Genomic DNA, 18191 nt, shown 5'->3' with positions numbered 1-18191 from the left:
CTTGAATAAAAAATAAATAAGTGTATGAAACAAAAGTCCAGAACATTTGAAATTACTTTAGACGAAGCCGGACTGCAGGTTGCTGCCTGCTGAATGTGGAGGTTTTAAAGACATTCACATGACGTTTGCCACCATTCCATTGATTCGTAGGTTAGAGGTTTCTTCTCACAAGTGTGGCTTGTTAACTATATAAAAGGAGTGACAGGTTGGAGTTACTGTTTCTGTCCCTCAATAAAAGGATACAATTTCACATCATGAAATGAAAACCGATAGATATTAACCAATGTTTTGGAATTAGAATTACTTCTTTCTAAACCGTTATTGCTCCTCCTTAGACTGTGCAGATCCTCCTTTCGTTTCCCGTTCAGCCTTTCCTACTCCATTTTTACATATGTCTATACTTTTTTTGTTTTCACTATCCATGCTTTTCACTTTGATGTGCCCCTTCCTTTTACTAATTAAATCCGACTGTTTCTCTGCTGCTGTGTTCCCCCTTGATGTTTCTTCCACGTTCTTTTAGTCCCCACATCACTGCCCTCTTCGACTCTTTTTGGTCGCCTTACATTCCCTGATACCCTTACTACACTGTCTTCGGTCTCGCCTCCCTTCTCTGTTTATGTTTTTGCACAGTAGAGTTTTCACCATCCTGTTCCCTTTCATTTTTTGTGATGTTCTTATGGACAAGATTACCCCGGTGAATATAAATCATATCAAATGCATTACACAGTAGTAGAACCTGGTTCACATTAATACATTTCAGGAAAGGGACTGAGCCCAATTTAGAATAGTAGCTTCCATTTTGAGAGAAGCTCTTAACACCTTCTTTTACATTTTCACAGGTTTCTTCAGTCGTCTACCTGGAGAAACTTATCGAAAAAACTGAATTGTTAATGGGAGACTCTTTGAGAGTCAGAAAAACAAGCCGCCGAGCTGCCTGGAGTTACAACTAGTCACCGTTCCGGAGCGCCACTTGGTGTGTCAGTGTACGAGCCTCGGCCCGTGATCCCATGGCGCGTGTGATGGCGGTGGTAGTGACTCTGCAGGTGGCTATTGGGACGGCTATAGCTGTGCCACTGTCCATCGACATGGCACTACAGCTGGAGACCAGACTGGACCCTCCCCAGGATGTGACCAAAAGAGGTGAGTAGTGTTACCTGGAAATCTTTCCATGTCGTATTTTTCTCAGCCTTCTGTATTTCTTTGATTTGTGGGTTTTGCCCTTCTGGTGTATTTTGCCAAATGTAGTAGTTCCTCATGCTCTACTACCTTCGCGGATTCTGTAGCTATCCCATGATTCTGTCTTACATCTTGCATTTTCTCCAGATAATACTTGGCTTGGCCTTCGTGCCAAAAATTCCATAAATCAATCAATCAATCAGATAATACTTGTTATCCTCATATTACCTGACCCGTTCATTGTTTGGACATGTTCCAAAAATAAAGTGGTCATCATTTAATGAAGTTGATCACGTACAGTATTTCGCATGCACTTCAATTTAGACCTGGTTTTACATACAGAATTTCTTCTGTATCTTTATATCAGGATTCTGCGTTCCCTGTTACTACCACTACAATGTTTTTGTCATTTCCTCCAGATATCTTCAGTGTTAGTCATTAAATTACCTCGGTGTTCACTGTCACATTTAGTATTCTTTATTAATACAAAGGGTTACAAAGGAGGAGCATGCCGACAGGAGACCTTTTGGTCCATAACTAGGTCGGATGTGAAAAATTAATATATAAATAATGATGAATAATAAGCAAACAAATGGTTAATGATAATTTTTAATCAGTAATAGGTAAATAAGTAGATAAACAGATAGTAATAAGTAAATACATATACCAAGGGTTTTTCCCACCTTACAAAGGAGGTAGCCAAAGTCAAAGGTATAAAATCCACTCCCGCCCATTTCATCCCCACATATTCCACTCCCATTCATCACCCCTCCCTCCCTCCCTCTTTTCTTGGCTCCTCCTGGAGCCAAGATGATGAGATGAAATAAGATAAAGATAAAATAATATAAAATAAATGGCAGACATTACAGCATATTGCTTAAGTGTTTATCTAAAAGTTCGAAGTTTTAAGATTCATTTAGATTCTAAATGAATCTTAAAATTTCGAACTTTACTACATTGCACTGCCTGTGCAGGAAGTTTATTCCATTCATTTACTACAAGGTTGACGAAATTGTTTCTAACCACTTCTAAATTAAATATACTTTTTGACAGTTTGAGACCATTATTTCATGTTTGATTCGCATTCACTGTGAAAATTTCGTCACTTTGATGTTGCCACTTCCCTTTAGAATCTTAAAAACCTGTATCAAATCACACCTGAGTACGTTTTTTTCAGGAAAATATTCATATGTTTTAGTCGATTTTCGTATGATTTATTTATGATATTTTGAATCAATTTTGTGGCTCGCCGTTGTACTTTTTCCCATTCTATCAATGTCTTTAATGTCTTTGTACCTCTGTAGACTACGCATACTATAATTTTACTTACATTGGACATACATCAGTCTTAGCATACAATTGTCTCTGCATTTGCAACAAGGGGCAATCGAGCAACATCATTTGCAATACCACCAGACCAAGCTAAAGAGAGAGTTTATTGTTAACAACACCAGAATAGTCGCACTATATAATCAAGTAAAGGATTTGAAAATGTTGGAAGCCATCTACATGAGGAACGAGCTCCAGTCATCAATATTCAATTAAATGTGACCACAACACTTCCCTTATACAATTTATCCACTATGCATAAAAGTATCACTCCCCGACCTCAACCCCCTCCTCCTCTTCCTCCTCCCTCTTCACCTCCCCCTCCTCCACAGCAGAACGTCCCACTTTGAGACGCTCCCAGAGAGTTAGATCACATGGTTCCCTGACTGCCAGTATATAAGCCGATGTTTCATATGTGATAAATTGTTGATCGAGTTAATTGTTAAGAAATGTACGCTAGGTTGACCTGAATGCCGTCTGGTAAAGTGAGGAAAGTAGGGCCAGTGCACTTTCCACTTTTTTTTCATGTATATCCCAACCCCATTTTGTCCCTCTCTTCCCTTGTTCCTTTTTGATGCGTGTTAAGTAAAAGCACTTATGTTGCAATGGGCATCGTCAGTACACTTTCGTCTGACACAATAACCGCAACTATTCACCGGAGGAGAAACGTTTTCTATTACTCAGACGACGATGAAAGTAGTGTAGTGACACCCTAAGGCACTACCAAGAAAAGAAGGACGACGGCAGGGGCAAGAACTCCCATCCACCAGATTCCGACAACGCAGTGGAGATGATGAATGACACTCGAACCCATTCACGAGACCAGGAAGAGGAGATTTGGCAAGTGGCGAATCGGAAGAAAAGCCCCCACGAAAGTGCGGAGGGACACGCCAGCAAGCCCCTACCAAAGTATTATACAAGTTCCGAAACCTGAAAGACTTCCTAAGACCCTACAGGGCCGTGGTCACAATAGAGAAGGACATTCTGGGCCTAAGGATCACGCTAAGTGCCAACCTCAAGGGTGAGCACTTACCCCTAGGGAAAAAGAGACGGTAAAAAATGATGGAGGTGTAACACACCAAGGCCGTACTCCAGGGATACCCACTGGATTTCCCACTAGAGGCGTTGAAGGCCTACCCACTGCGTGATAACCGCCGATCACCTACAGGCATGTCGGAAAAAAATGGCCATACGGTAGGTACCGGTGGTCATCTGAGGCGACATTCCAGTAAATCTCTGTTTAGGACATTAGGGAAGATATCCCAGCGTCCCTTCACCAGGAAACCGGTGTGGTTCTTCTAGCGCCAAATTTCGGGGCACCTGCAGATGCGCTGCCCATGGAACATCAGGTGTGGTGTATGCCTGTTAAAATTTTTGAAGAGTGACCCTGGAGTCAGTGTGGGTGATCGCCGTTTCCTCGTGGCGGTCAGTGACATTCGGGAGGGTTTACTGGATGGCAACCACTTTCGTTTGGAACGTGAAACAATGGTCCGAGATCCTCCAAGAGAGAACCTCCCTTCCAGTGACCACTGACGCCACGGTCAACGGGACCATCCGTGCAGTAAACCGCACTGTCAGGGCCCCAGGACTATCCAGTGGTTCCTAGGGCAAGCTGGCGTAGCTTCTCCGTAGGACACAAAGCCTTCGCTGCAAGGAAAGGCATGAAAATGAAATCCACAGGCGGTTACTCCCATGGCGATGGTTCCTAATATGCACCGATAGGACAAGGGCGACCGGGCATTTGCAAAAGCTGCTCAATAAACAGTAGGTTGTCGGCTTCTTCAGAGACTGTGTAGATCCAAGTATTGGCAATGAAGAAAGCTCTATCGTTGAGTAGGATTCTTCTAAACCTGGTGCGTGCTGCTACCTCATTGCCTTGTAGGAAAATTTTGGCCACCCTGCAAGCCACGAACTGTTGGGTTCTGATGGCAAGGGGGACCAGACGGGTCTCGCTCTGCAGTACCCAGGCGCTGGTCCATCTGGGCGCCCCCAACATGGTTCTCATGATTACACAGCTGAGCAAGGAAAGGGGCCATAGCTTGGTTGGGTCTATAGGCTCGGACATCGGTTGAACTCCGCCGATTTCATAGCCGAGTACAGGTGTCCGACTGACCACAAGTTTTTCATGAGGACTAGGATTACCTGCACGCCAGCTAGGACTGCATGTGCTACCATGATCCAGAGTGTCATACTGTTGTTGCTAGGAGAAGCTGGCGCACTATTTCAACCATTTGACCTCTTTTACCGGCTGAGACACCTGGCGTGTGTGGGCAACCGCTTCGCGAATTCTCTCCATGATGTCGCTGGTGAGCCTCCTGCAGTAACGTTGACGGTGCATGTTGACCCCCTGGTTCTGTTCCTGGATCTCTACAGTGTAGAACCCTAGTTCTTGTGGCGACGACCTCCCAGGATTTCTCTGGGACAGCTAGAATAAAAGTACAAACCAGTGTGAGGAAAGGATCACCCATACAATCTCTAATTACAGTAGCTGCGGTTGTTGTGATTAATCGAAATACGTACAGAATCTGTATATTTAAGTTTATTATAACAGTGCATTTTGTAAACCGCACAGTCGTCTAATGAAAATGCATGAAAGTAAAAATTCCTTTATGATATATATTTTCTATTATTATTAAGGACAACGACACCACATCTAGTCTATAAATATCACAACCTAGAATTCATGAATTAATTAACAATTTGCACAGAAAAAAAAATCAGGAATATTATGTGGGCGACGCGGTAGCCCTGTTTCGAACTCATAACCAGAGGGTCATGGGTTCGATTCCCCGTACCTGCTGTGAGTTTGCATCGTTGGTTCCCTACAACCCTGATCAGGCGGGGAGGCGACCCATCGGACTAAAAAGCAGTGTCTTGCCGCAACTGATAGTACTAGCCCTACCAGGGGTTTCTTACTTCCCATTGCGTGGGAGTGGGATGGTGAGTTATATATACATATATATATATATATACATATACATATACATATATATATATATACATATACATATACATATATATATATATATATATATATATATATATATATATTGACAAGTATTTTAGACAAATGATTTGGATGATGGAGAATATATACACGGGAAGGCTCGGAACCCTAAACACTAACGTTTCGTTCGCGTAGAACTTCTTCAGAGATCTCTGAAGAAGTTCTACGCGAACGAAACGTTAAAGTGTTTAGGATTCCGTGTCTTCCCCTGTTTTTATGTTCTCCATCATCCAGATCTCTCTCTCTCACACACACACACACACACACACACACACACACACACACACACACACACACACACACACACACATATATATATATATATATATATAAGACTAAATGAAAGAAACATGCGAAGAACAGAATGAAAATACTTCTTGTGTATATGAGGTCTGCTTACATCCTCTTTGGACAAACATCTTCGATTGATAAAAACCCACAGATTAGGCTGTTGAAACAAGAAAGATGTGAATGTTGATCTGCTGCCTGATGATAATATTCTGTTTATCAGACTGTCACGATTGCATGCATATCAACAGCGCATTCATATTTATCTGAACTGATTCAGGCCAGACATTTTTATTCATTAGGTTACGGGCCCGCCGACGTTGGAAAACCCGAAATCAAAATAAAATAAAAAGCCGGCGAATCTTTTCTATTTCCGCCGAAATCCCAACCAGCGCTGGTATGACGATCAAAGTTTTGAAAAAATGGGCCTACTGTTTGTACAAAACATACAAAGCTTAGTACATGTGTGCTCATCAGCCTGTCCAGTGAGGTGTGAATGAAACAAAATTGAAAATATATAATGAATATATCCTCCGACCTGACAACATGGCCTCCGAAAAGCTTTATATAAATAAATGTGTTGAGGGGCTTTTTTTTCGCCCTCCGACCTATGGGGTCCATGGTGCCCATAACCGAGTAAATAAATAAAAATGTCCAGCCTTAAATGCTCGGAACATAAACGAAAGAACAACCAAACACATCTTCCATTATCCATTAGCACAACCATACATACATAGTAGGAGGACAGCTCCATGCATTGGTAATGAACGGTCAGCATTGATAGATGGTTACCTCCCAAAGTGGCGCCGTTATCCATGTCAGTCTTTAACATGCAGCGTGGCTCTTCAGGTGGTGAGGCCGCGGACGAAAAACAACAGGACGTGGACGAGGACATGGACCCCGAGGTGACCCCAGGATTCTACCAGGGTGACATGGCGGGCGTGCTGGGAGAGGTGGGTCTGTATCTTCCCTGTCCAGGACGTCGGGTGTGCAGGGCTAAGTGAGCTGTCTCAGCTCTCTTACTTCATGTGCGTTCCCCTAAGAAAACCCGTTAGATCATTTGTTATCTCTGTTATTATTGTCATTACTATATTATTATCTTAATCATTACCAATGTTATTGTTATTATTATTGTTATTATTATTATTCATTATTATTATTATTTTCATTATTATTACTATTATCATTAATAATAATAATTATAATTTGTTATAGTTATGATTGTTATTATTATCATTATTATTATTATTATTATTATATTATTTCATCATTATCAACGTAATCATTACTATTATAATTATTATTAATAATAATATCATTAATGCTATTACCACAAGGATAGGGTGGACAGGAGGGGGGGGAGCACTTTTCGTCAAAAACACAGCCACTTGTATTATCAACGATTCGATTAAGGAAAAGGAAAGCACGGAATCTATTTGGGTGATTATAAGCAAGAATAAGAAACTTATTATTGGTGTCCTATACAAACCTAACCCAAACATTAAACAGACTGAACCACGGATTCAAAAAACTCGCAGGGCGTCCCAGTACAAAAATGTTGTGATCGTGGGAGATTTTAACTATAGAAACATTGACTGGGAAATTTTAGTAGATCAGGAAGCGCATATATTTTTTTAGAAATGGTACAAAATAACTTCCTAAAACAAATGATTACAGATTCTACGAGGGGAGAATACTCTGGACTTACTCTTAACTGAAAATGAGGATCTAACGAGAAACGTACGAGTGGGTGATAGACTAGGCTGAAGTGATAAACAAGAAATGATTTTTTATATGGGGAAAGTTAAATAGTACGAATAACATTCTAGTACCTGACTTCAGGAGAGCCAATTTTGAAAAGCTGAGAAAATGTTTAGGACAATTGGTGACATACGAGGCTGACCCTGAGAACAATGACAGGGTCAGTTGTCTAGATGAAAAGTATGGCGAGGTCAGGTACGCGGACGTCATTAGTGTAGTCAGGGCTCTAGACCAAGGTCGGGTCACGGACGAAATTATGCAATTCCCAGGTCAGGTCACGTACAACACTGGGGCCAATAGCAGGATCATCGGCCTAGACGAAATGTACAGTAACTTAACCGTTGTGATTTTGTGTGCGCAAAATATTCAAGACCATATGGGAGAATACTAATATTTCCAAATGGATAACGGGCAGAATAAAAATGAGATCTGAGTAGAAAGAGGCTTTACGCCAGAATATAAAATGGGGATACGCACCTTAGGTTTAAATATAACGATATGGCTAGACAAGTTCAAAATAACACGCACACAGCGAAACATAACTACGAAATTAAAGTTGGCAGACAAGCGAAATCTATAGTGTTGTTACCATTAAAGGTCGCACGTGGATATAAGAGTAAAACGCGGGATTCATACAACTATATCACGTAACCACAGATCCAACCCAAAGGACTTCTTTCGTCTCTACAGAACAAAATATAAGGAAAGGATAGGCCTAATTAAAAACGACGAAGATGTCTTGATTGATTCGGAGAGTAAAATGAAGTAGGCGTTTAATAAGTATTTTCTCACGGTATTTACAAAGGAGAAGTTAAGATATGGTACCCATCCTTGTGACAATGCGGATATAAATTCACTAGAGTTAATACAGAGGAGAATAACCAGCATGATAAATGGGCTAAGAAATTTACCTTACGAGAACAGGCATAGGCACTTTAATTTACACTCTAGAAAGACGCAGTGTGCGTGGTGATCTAATAGAGTTGTTAAAGTGGATCAAGGGCTTAAGGGTGATGAAGACAAGGTCATCATATTAAGACTAAGGGGCAGGACTCGCAGTAATGGATTTAGATTGGACAAATTTAGATTTAAGAAGGAAATATGCAAGAACTGGTTTACCATAGAGTGGTAAACGAATGGAACAGATTTCGCTGAAACTATCGGTTGTTTTGAGAGGTTAGATAACTTTATAGATGGGGATGATAAGTAGTAATGGACATGGAACTGCCTAGTATAGTCCTTAAGGTTTCTTGCAGTCTCCTAATTTCTTATGTTTTTATGTTATCGTCATCATCACCATCATCAATTATTCTATCATTGTTATTATTTTTATTATTTTTATTATTTATCAATTTTATAATTATCAGTACTATCATTATTGTTGTTCCTATTATTATTATTATTGTTGTTATTGTTATCAATGTTACTATCAGTCATTACTATTATCATAATTATTATTATTACTATCATTACTATTATCATTATGATTCATTACTATTTATTTTAACTTTTCATTTTCTATTATTTATGATCACGATTATCATTGTTGTTGTTGTTGTTGTTATACAGGGTACGGCCATCCCCTTACAAGAGGGAAAGGGCCTTTTGGTATTCATGTATACAGGATATGCAATGTAATGTATATAAATGCATGGTCCACAAGCCTCGTCGCCGATGTTTACGCCATACTATTTTCGCATCCAATACATTAGTTCCTATTACTACTTATCATAGACCAGGACCCCGTGATATCCTCCAATTTGATGCTTACTACTTGGATCTTGGTTATTTTCATCAACTGCCAGGACTGATTCGTACGTCTGCTCTGTCCAACTTTGTACTCATGTCAATTTGCTTCACTGTTTTTTTTTTTTTCTTCTTCTTTTTTTTTTTTTTTTTTTTTTAACTTTACATCTCCACCAAGTGCCATGGTAAAGTGGTCTGAGGAGAGATCATAGTTTTCCATGTTGTTTGTGATTGGAGGAGAGAGATGTTCCTCATTTGTTGTGTTGGTGAGGATGCCTGTAGAGTTGATTGTTGGAATCTCATGTGAGTCGAAGAATTGTTCTAGAAGATTCGGTTTCCTCTTTGGTCTGCTGTTTGCTAATGTAACCATATCAGGTAGTGTGCATTAATGTCACCTGCCAGTATGCTCTGTTTGTCAGTGTGTTTAGGGGTACGAGTTGGGTGTTGATGTAGTGGATGGTATGTGAATGTTTGTGATGCATATCGTTTGTTTTACCTGTATTCTGATTATTTATCACGTGGTATATGTTAATGGTTGTTTGTTTTGTGGGAGGAGAGCGTGTCCTTGTGTATCAATATGAGAAATTCGCTAGTGAACAGCGACATCAATCAGATAATTTTTATGGCCGTCGCGCATAGGACTCGAACCTACCCGCTGAACGGGTAATGCCTCAGGAGCCTCTTGGCGTCAGAGCGGTAGGTTCGAGTCCTATGCGCGACGGCCATAAAAATCATATTGTGTATTAATGTTATGAGTCCACTTCTGTGGGTGCTCGGACAAAAGGTCCCCGGACAAAAGGTCCCCGGACAAAAGGTCCTGAAATCTGCACCCCTGGGACAAAATGTCCCCAACGGCCTAGGTGGGTGGTCAAAATGTCCCCAATTTTTTTTTTTCTAAAAATTTGTCAGATGTGTTTTACTTTATTCCTTTATACAATTGACATTTATACAATTGACATTTCTGAAACGTTTGCTTACACAATTGGCTCATAGATTTATGGGTTGGGTCGAGTATAAGATATTTAATAAAATATCAAATATTATTGTACTTTGTGTTTATATATAGAGATTCTCCTGAATTTAAGGGTTGTTATAAAACCACAATTAACTATGTCCCAAAATGTATAAACAGTTGATAAAAATCAATATTTGTTGAAAAAAATGGGGACCTTTTGTCCTAAATATCGGGGACATTTTGTCCTAGGGGTGCAGATTTCGGGACCTTTTGTCCGGGGACGTTTTGTCCTACATTCCTTCTGTGTTGGGTTTTCTCTTCCCTCACTGTGGTTGATTTGGTGAATATGGGTAGCGTCGTTTGAGGTGATAGTCTAGTTTCTTGCACAAGTGCTATATAAGTTGTGACTATGTAGGAATTATTCTGCTTTGTGTTTGTTTTCTATGCAGATGGTGTTTATATGCAATATATTTATAGTATGTTTTGTTTTGACGTGTTGCGCTCGCGCGTGTGTGGATGTGTATACTGCAGATCCAATACTTCTGCACTGTTTAATATTTGTGAATGTGGACCATATGAAAGGAACCCATGAGCTGCTTGTGCGGTACTGAATAGATATATGTACATAATTTGTTGGTTTTGCGCATGATAGACATTGGGGAGGGGGGAGTGTGACATTTTCCTCCTCTAGTGGTCATCGATATTGTTGGGACAAGTACTCCTGTTGTAAGCCCTTGTCTTTCTGTATACATTGGCACTCTATCCAACCTAGCATATCCCACCACACCTCTCAAACACTTCATCTCAAACACATTTAAGATTCTCCTTTCTCCCTCTCTTAGATTCAGTCTCCGCCCCCTATACAATGTCGTAGGTAGGATCATCCCTTCAGATAGTCTTCTCTTTGCAGCCATTACCAGATGCCTATATCCCATGACACAGTTCGATCCCCCAAGACGTTTTCTTGCTTCCCTCACCCTACAGTTGACTTGCACCACCACTCCTCCATTTCCTGCCACATACGACATCAAATACTTAAAATTATCCTCTTCCTGCAGCCTCTCTCCTTTATGACTTCCAACTTGCTGCCACCCGCTCCCCTTGTACATCTCATCACCTTGCTTTTACACACATTCACTTCTAACCTCATCCCATCACATACCTTCCCAAACTCCACCACTATCTTAAACCCTCCCCTGACCCCGCCACGAGCTTAGTGTCATCTGTAGACAACAATTGGCTCACTTCCCACTTCTCTCCACTATCTCTGACCATCTCTAATCCCCTGTCCATCAACCTCGCATTTACCTCTCGTATCACCCCACTCATGTACACATTGAATAGCTATGGCGACATGACACAGCCCCACCTTCACCTGAAACCACTTGCTGTCACCCTGCCCAATCCTAACACAAGCCCTATTACTCTCTTGAAAACTCTTGGCTGTCCTGAACAACTTTACCCCAGTCCTTTATATCTGAAATACCTCCCACAGTTAAATTCTGTCTACCTTGCCATTATACTTCTCCAAGTCCATAAAGTCCAAAAACATCCTTACCATTTGAAAAAATCGCAAATCTGCCTTACCACAAAATTATTTTATGGTCAGCTCTTATAATACTGTGGCAAAGTTTTGTATTTTCTTCTCATGTTCTATATAATGTGGCCAGGTTAGAATCTATAAAAAGTGAATATGTTTCATAGGCAGCTGTGATATAAGCTTCTATAGAATAGCTTCTTTAACTGCAGACTAAAGAAACACGCCTTGGAGTACGCTGGGAAATCTTCCCTGAACGGCGATGGGAGAACAACACTGTGCCTTATGTTATCAGCAGCAAATATCGTGAGTATATAGAAAATCACAAGAGTGCAAACATCAAGCCATTTTGTCTTTAGAGGTTCGCTGACAGTCTTGTAGTATCCGTATATGTTATTAATGATGTCACAGAATAATGGTTTTATTTTTGCAACCTTTCGACATATCACTGATCACACTTGCAACATAGCAAAGTCCAGTTATAGCGCGTTCTATCAGTGGTCAGGGATGACACAAGTTTGTCGTAATTGTATGGAATCTGGCTGTACATTTGCTGCATACTTCATTCTGGGGCAACTACTTTACTTTTTTTTTTCGCCCATGTAGTAACTGCCACTCTTATGCCAACAAGTGTGACCCGTGGCGGCCACTGGTCTAATGAAGTCGAGCCTGGCATATAACATATCCTTCTTTTCAAGTTCTTATGCCTCGGTAGGAATATAAAAGAAAGATGAAACCAAAGATGTGCTTTAACCTCACCAGAATCATGTCCTCATCAGCAGGAGTAACCTACAGTATGTAGTAGAGGGCCGTAGACTGTTCGCTATTCCTTAAAAGTGCTCATTGGCAATATCCCCCTTTTATACACTACTATCATTTCCTTTTCCTACAGACTTTTCTTCCCCTCCCAGAAAAACCGATCCCGCACGAGTGGATGGTCTGTCCTAGATAGTCCATAGTCCATTCCTATAGATCCCTCTACCCATCCACTCCAAAGTGCGCCCCATCCCTGTGCCCGGCCAGTAGTAACGTGTAACCCTTGCTACTGACCTCTCCACTGCCCGGTCTCCTTAGCCTTCTCTGCTCAGCCAATAAACAAAGGTAGTCGATCGTCATTGGAAAGGGAAAGAACGTTCTAGGCGTCCACACGGAGAGCCCACGAGAGACTCACCCCAAGCCTAGCTCGACGGGTTTGTGTATTATTTGCATCACTCCGGCTGCCTATGTCGCTGACTCGATGGGTTTGACGGGGGTACGCTGGAAGTCCAGCCCTACCAGAAGCGCTATATCTGGATGTCATATGTTTGTGTATACACAGAAATGTAAATTCCCCTAACAACTCCGCCTACACACACACACACCTATCACGGAGGTCAGCGAGGGTAGACTAAAAGTTAAATTTACAACCCAACAGTCCCACGAATCGTGGAAAGTATATGCATCTTCTTGGCATTGTGGGGAATAGTTTTGGACTATGCCGTGTCGGCCCAGGCAGTAGCTGTTTGGCTTAGGGCGTGCCTGACTCTAAGGTTCAAGTCAAGTAGCTCAGCTGATTTGCTTCTCTAGGACAAGAGTTGAATCAGCGACCAAATAGGCGTTTTGCTGACTTTAGGGAAGGGCGCCTCGGTGCAACACGTGGATTAGTGACCCATTACAGGATCGAATAGCTAATTGACTCGCCGGGAGTTCATCTGCCCCTTGGATGGTCTTATTTTACTTATATCTGGGTTATCCCACAATGCCATGTGTACCTAGAGCGCGACAAACAATAATCTCACACAGGTCTTCAGAGAAGCATTTACTTGTAGTAGACGTTTTTATGCCCAGCGCGACAAACAATAATCCCACACAAGTCTCCAAAGAAACATTTACTTGTAGTAGCCGTTTTTATGCCCAACTGTCTTTTCAATTTTCTACAGACCGATCTTCCTCTCCCACAAAAACTGATCCCGTGAAAGCGGGTGGTCTTACCTAGGTGGGCTTATGTGTTCTTGATAATGTTCTGACAGGCGAAACGTTGCAGTACTATTAAAATTTTCATTGTTACATGGTGTTTCCTCCTTTGCATTTCCTCAGGTTTCCTGCCAGACTCTATTTGCAACCTAAGCGTATTTGAGTTGGCGTGGAGCACTTGCTCGCATTTTCATTGTCTTCAAATAGTGGCCTACCTTACCTTTTTCCCACAACTTTCTTATGTGTAAACTCCTCATCCAACCACTGTCATGCCCCATCATAAGATACATGAGCCTATCTGTTATCAGTTCTTCGTTTATGAACGATCAAAACACGCGCGTCTGCGCACCTACTGCCTCCCTCTTACGCACTCATGTTTTCCATGTCTCATGACTTTCAAACCTCAACCGTCACTGCCTCCTCCACTGACAGTTCCGGCCGAGCGGCGTGTCATCGAGACTGCCATCGCTACCCTGAACTTCATGACTTGCGTCCGCTTTATACCGTGGGACGGCAAGGTAGAGGACTATCTCCTCATCTGTCCCTCCGAGAAACCTTCCGGGTAGGCGGCGTTCCTGTTAATTGCATCGTAACTGAATAAATTAGATTTAGTGCTAAGCATTATGAAACCTTCCAATAATTGCTGGTTTATAACATGCCAAGGAATTTCAGTTACTTTGAATAATCGGTGATAGTTAAATACACGTAAGATGTTACCGTGCAATATGTTACTATCCTTCTTGCCTTCGCAATTCACTCATTACAGGCACTCTTTCTTTCCTCTCTGCAAGGTGTTGGTCCTTTGTTGGCAAGCAAGGCGGTAAGCAGCTGCTGTCCTTACAGCGTCCCACCCGTAGAAGCCATCGTTGCCTGGGTACTGTGGGCAAACCGATACACGAACTCCTACACGCCATTGGAATATTCCACGAGCAGTCCAGGAGCGACCGTGACGATCACGTCATTATCATCGAAGAAAATATAAATACAGGTGAGTTTCCTGATTGATACTTCGCAGTCTTGTTATTTCTCAGTCCGTCGAGTAGCAGGCACTGTCTGTTGCTCATCAAACCAATCATTTGAAAGAATGGAAATGTTTATTATCTTGGCCTACGCACTAAAACTAATCATGGTGATATATGACTATGCTTTATGGGGTGAACACAAGTTCCGGCGATGCCAGTCGCCAATAAGAATTTTAACATTTTAGAAATACCCGCCTGTAGGAATTCCCATAATATCTTGCATATTCGCAAACTCCGGCCCATGAAATTAGTCTTTCATAAAGGACTCTCGCTTTCCTAATTTCTTTTCAGAAATATATCTAACTGTGAGATTAATTTATTTCTGAAATAATGTTTAGATAATTTGTGGTTAACTTATAATACTGGTAAATGGTTAATAAGTATACTATCCGGTAAACAAAACAGGAATATAAAATTATTGTGATAAGAAATGTTTATCATCGCAGCTAAGTTATGATAAGAGGCAGGAATTCTTTCTCGTAGAGAAGGGAATTGATAAGATATAAATTAATGTAATGTAAATATATCTAAACAGTGAGTAGGATATCCTGCCATTACTACGGAGATTTTTTTATGACTACGAGTTGACTGAGACTGTCAGCAATGGCGGAAATTACAGATCTCATCAATCTAAGGCAGCAGCAGATGCAACAGCAACAAAAGCAATGTTCGAAAGGATGGAGAGCCAACGAAACGAGGACCTGGTTCGTTTACGATGACGGCTTGACCAGGTAACGTTGCAAAGGATGTGGCGGCGTCTGCTACAAGCTTTGCGTCCTTCTATTTAACTGCAGAATTATACACGGATTACTACGCCATGTTCTGCACATTTCTTGGTGCCAATTCCGTTCCAGACAACAAAAATGCACAAGTATTTTTTGACAAACCAATCAGCTACTACATACTGGTAAATCTTGCGTCATAACAGCCACCATCAAAAGACATCGTTGGACGAAATGGTGACGTTCGATAAAGAACAGTTTGACCCGAAGTAATTTCTCGTCCGCGAATGTTTCGAATTCTGGAGTGGCATGCACCGCATACACCCTGACATTGCAACAAATTTCAATCAAGGACCCTCAGGAACACTACGTATACACTTCGTCTGGTCGGCAAACATTGGTTCTAGGACAAAACCCCAACGAAAAAAAAAAAATGTTCTAGAAGCCTTGTTCAGGATCAAAGACGACGAGCTGGATTTCGCCTGTGCGATTGAGATCGATATCAAAACCGAGATAAGGATTGATAAAGATAGAAATGACAATAGAGTAGGAGACAAACGAAATGTTAGTGAAAGGGAGAAAAAATATACATGGACAATGAAAGTAGAGGGAAGAAAAGAAGGTGACAGAGATAAGCTTTATATATTTGATCAAGCTAATACGAATATGCTGTTGCAGATTTCCTTCACAACTTTGATAAGCAGAGCGACGAGAATACGACCTACTCCTACGACTACGATTACAACTCGGTAATGCATTATGGCAGTCATTTTTTCAGGTGAGTCTTGTTAGTTTGCCGTTCTGTGGGTCTTCATCTGTTAAAAAGATTAATTATATCTGCTAGGCTGGGAATCAGTGTGGTTGCTCAAGTTTGTATTCTCTCGATCTTGCTGATGTTCTTCACTCTGTGTGGGAATCATACCACACATGCATATTCCAGTCTTAAGGGGATAATTATTTATCTATTTATTTTATTTATTTATTTATTTATTTATTTTTTTTTATTTTTTTATTTTTTGCGCGCGCACGCAAAAGAATGTATATAAGGGTGTGTATATGCCTGTATGTGCACATCCGCCGTGTGGCCGGATGAGGAAGGCAAGACCGAGTGACCTTCCGTCTCGAGATGTATGGAATATCTGGCGTACCCACCGACTCGGGGTGGCCGGTGGTCCGACCAGTTGATCTCCTGCAGGGGGCTATGTCGAAGTCTCTCGTTCTCAGGGCAACCTATAGGACGTGGACCTGGCTACCAAGGCCGTTGATGTTCCACTGCAGAAGCTTTAGCTCTTGCAGGGACGTTGGGTGGGGGCGTATCCATGCAGACGGTGACACACTGAATTTTGGTTCCAGAAGATGGGTCGGCGTCTCTAGATATGACTATACTGTGTCCGTATCGAATACTAATCCTCACCTTTTTCTCCATCCTTAGCAAGGCCAGGAACTCTGCCACCATCGTGCCCCGCGTGCCAGGGGTCCGTATAGGACAGAGACTTATGCTCAGCTCGACTGACTGCCTAAAGGTCAACCTCTTGTATGGCTGCTTGGACCAGGACGTAGACTCGCGTACCAAATATGAAGCCTTCTGCAATTTTCTTGGATTATAGCATTAAGTGCGTTCGCGTATCTTACTTACGAATGTATGATAATATACGTAAACTTCTGAGTTCCTCATAAACTTTATATTGTTTAGTGTTATTTATTCTAGTTATATTTGTTCGTGACTGTTGTTTCGATTGTGATGCATGCGTCTCTGTTGGTTTGGTCTGTGTGTACTGTTTTCTTTAAGACTGACAGAAAAGAATGATGATCGAAGCCTGAAATCCGAACGTACTTAAATGTGTGTATTACTTACTACCTTATCACATGAAATTTGAACCAACACTTACGATATTTTTAAAGGAGCACTAAAGTGCAGCATTTAAACTATTACAGTGCCATTTTAATGACGGTGCCTTGAATTACGACGCTGAATTAAAAATTTATGCACTTTAAGAGAAAGATGTAACCTTCTACAGTTGTACGAGTATATGAAATAAAGCACAGTAGCATACTTTAACCCTTGAGGGGCTGTTGTTTTATTTAAGAATTTTATGATTCCTAACGCCTCAGGACCTGAAATATCAACTCGATTAACCCGTTACCTCTCTCACTACTGTCGTCAGCTTACAAGTAAGTATTTAATTTACGTTATCTATTTGTGTACCAAAAATCTTTTCTTTCCCCATATAAAGAAGGTAGTTGTCCAAGGCATGCACCCACTCTCAATTATCCCCCATCCATCACCCATCTGTTTCCTTTCTACCTCAGCTTCTTGTGGATGAGGAGTTATCCCTATCCTCTACCCCCTGTTCACTGACCGGCTCAGAAGCAATGCGCAAGACACAACACATCCACAACAGGGAACGACAACCTAAGCTGGTTTACACCCACCTCTTCATTTACATAACGACCCTCCCTCCTTGTCCCCTGATGCGAAAATAAAGAAAACGGGGAGGAATCCCATCGGATACGTCAGTTTATCGTCCATTCTCCCCTCACACCAATATCTTGCCTTCTCTTTTTCCTGTTCAATAAACTGTTCCCCTTTGCTAAAGGCACCCTTCAGATCATCCATCCATCTCATTTACGGTCTGCCCCTCAAGTTCACCCCCATCCACCTCTTCTCTCAACATTATTTTTGGTTGTCTTTCTT

General features: G+C 41.4%; 1 protein-coding gene across 1 annotated transcript in view; it reads left to right on the top strand.

Annotated features, from left to right (window-relative positions):
- The window catches only part of LOC143039378 (hatching enzyme 1.2-like), a 27461-nt gene extending 9911 nt beyond the window's left edge, over positions 1–17550 (top strand). The window contains exons 2-8 of the mRNA XM_076209304.1: positions 840–1140; positions 6650–6753; positions 12012–12105; positions 14185–14314; positions 14544–14740; positions 16175–16274; positions 16929–17550. Coding sequence (XP_076065419.1) covers positions 1008–1140; positions 6650–6753; positions 12012–12105; positions 14185–14314; positions 14544–14740; positions 16175–16274; positions 16929–17103 — 933 coding nt within the window. The 5' untranslated portion in view covers positions 840–1007 and the 3' untranslated portion in view covers positions 17104–17550. The remainder of the gene's footprint in view (positions 1–839; positions 1141–6649; positions 6754–12011; positions 12106–14184; positions 14315–14543; positions 14741–16174; positions 16275–16928) is intronic.
- Positions 17551–18191: the final 641 nt, after the last annotated feature.

This window comes from Oratosquilla oratoria, chromosome 2 (genome assembly GCF_046742065.1).
Source record: "Oratosquilla oratoria isolate Oo_2021 chromosome 2, ASM4674206v1, whole genome shotgun sequence".
NCBI classification, from domain to species: domain Eukaryota; kingdom Metazoa; phylum Arthropoda; class Malacostraca; order Stomatopoda; family Squillidae; genus Oratosquilla; species Oratosquilla oratoria.
This window is presented reverse-complemented; position numbering and strand designations above follow the sequence as displayed.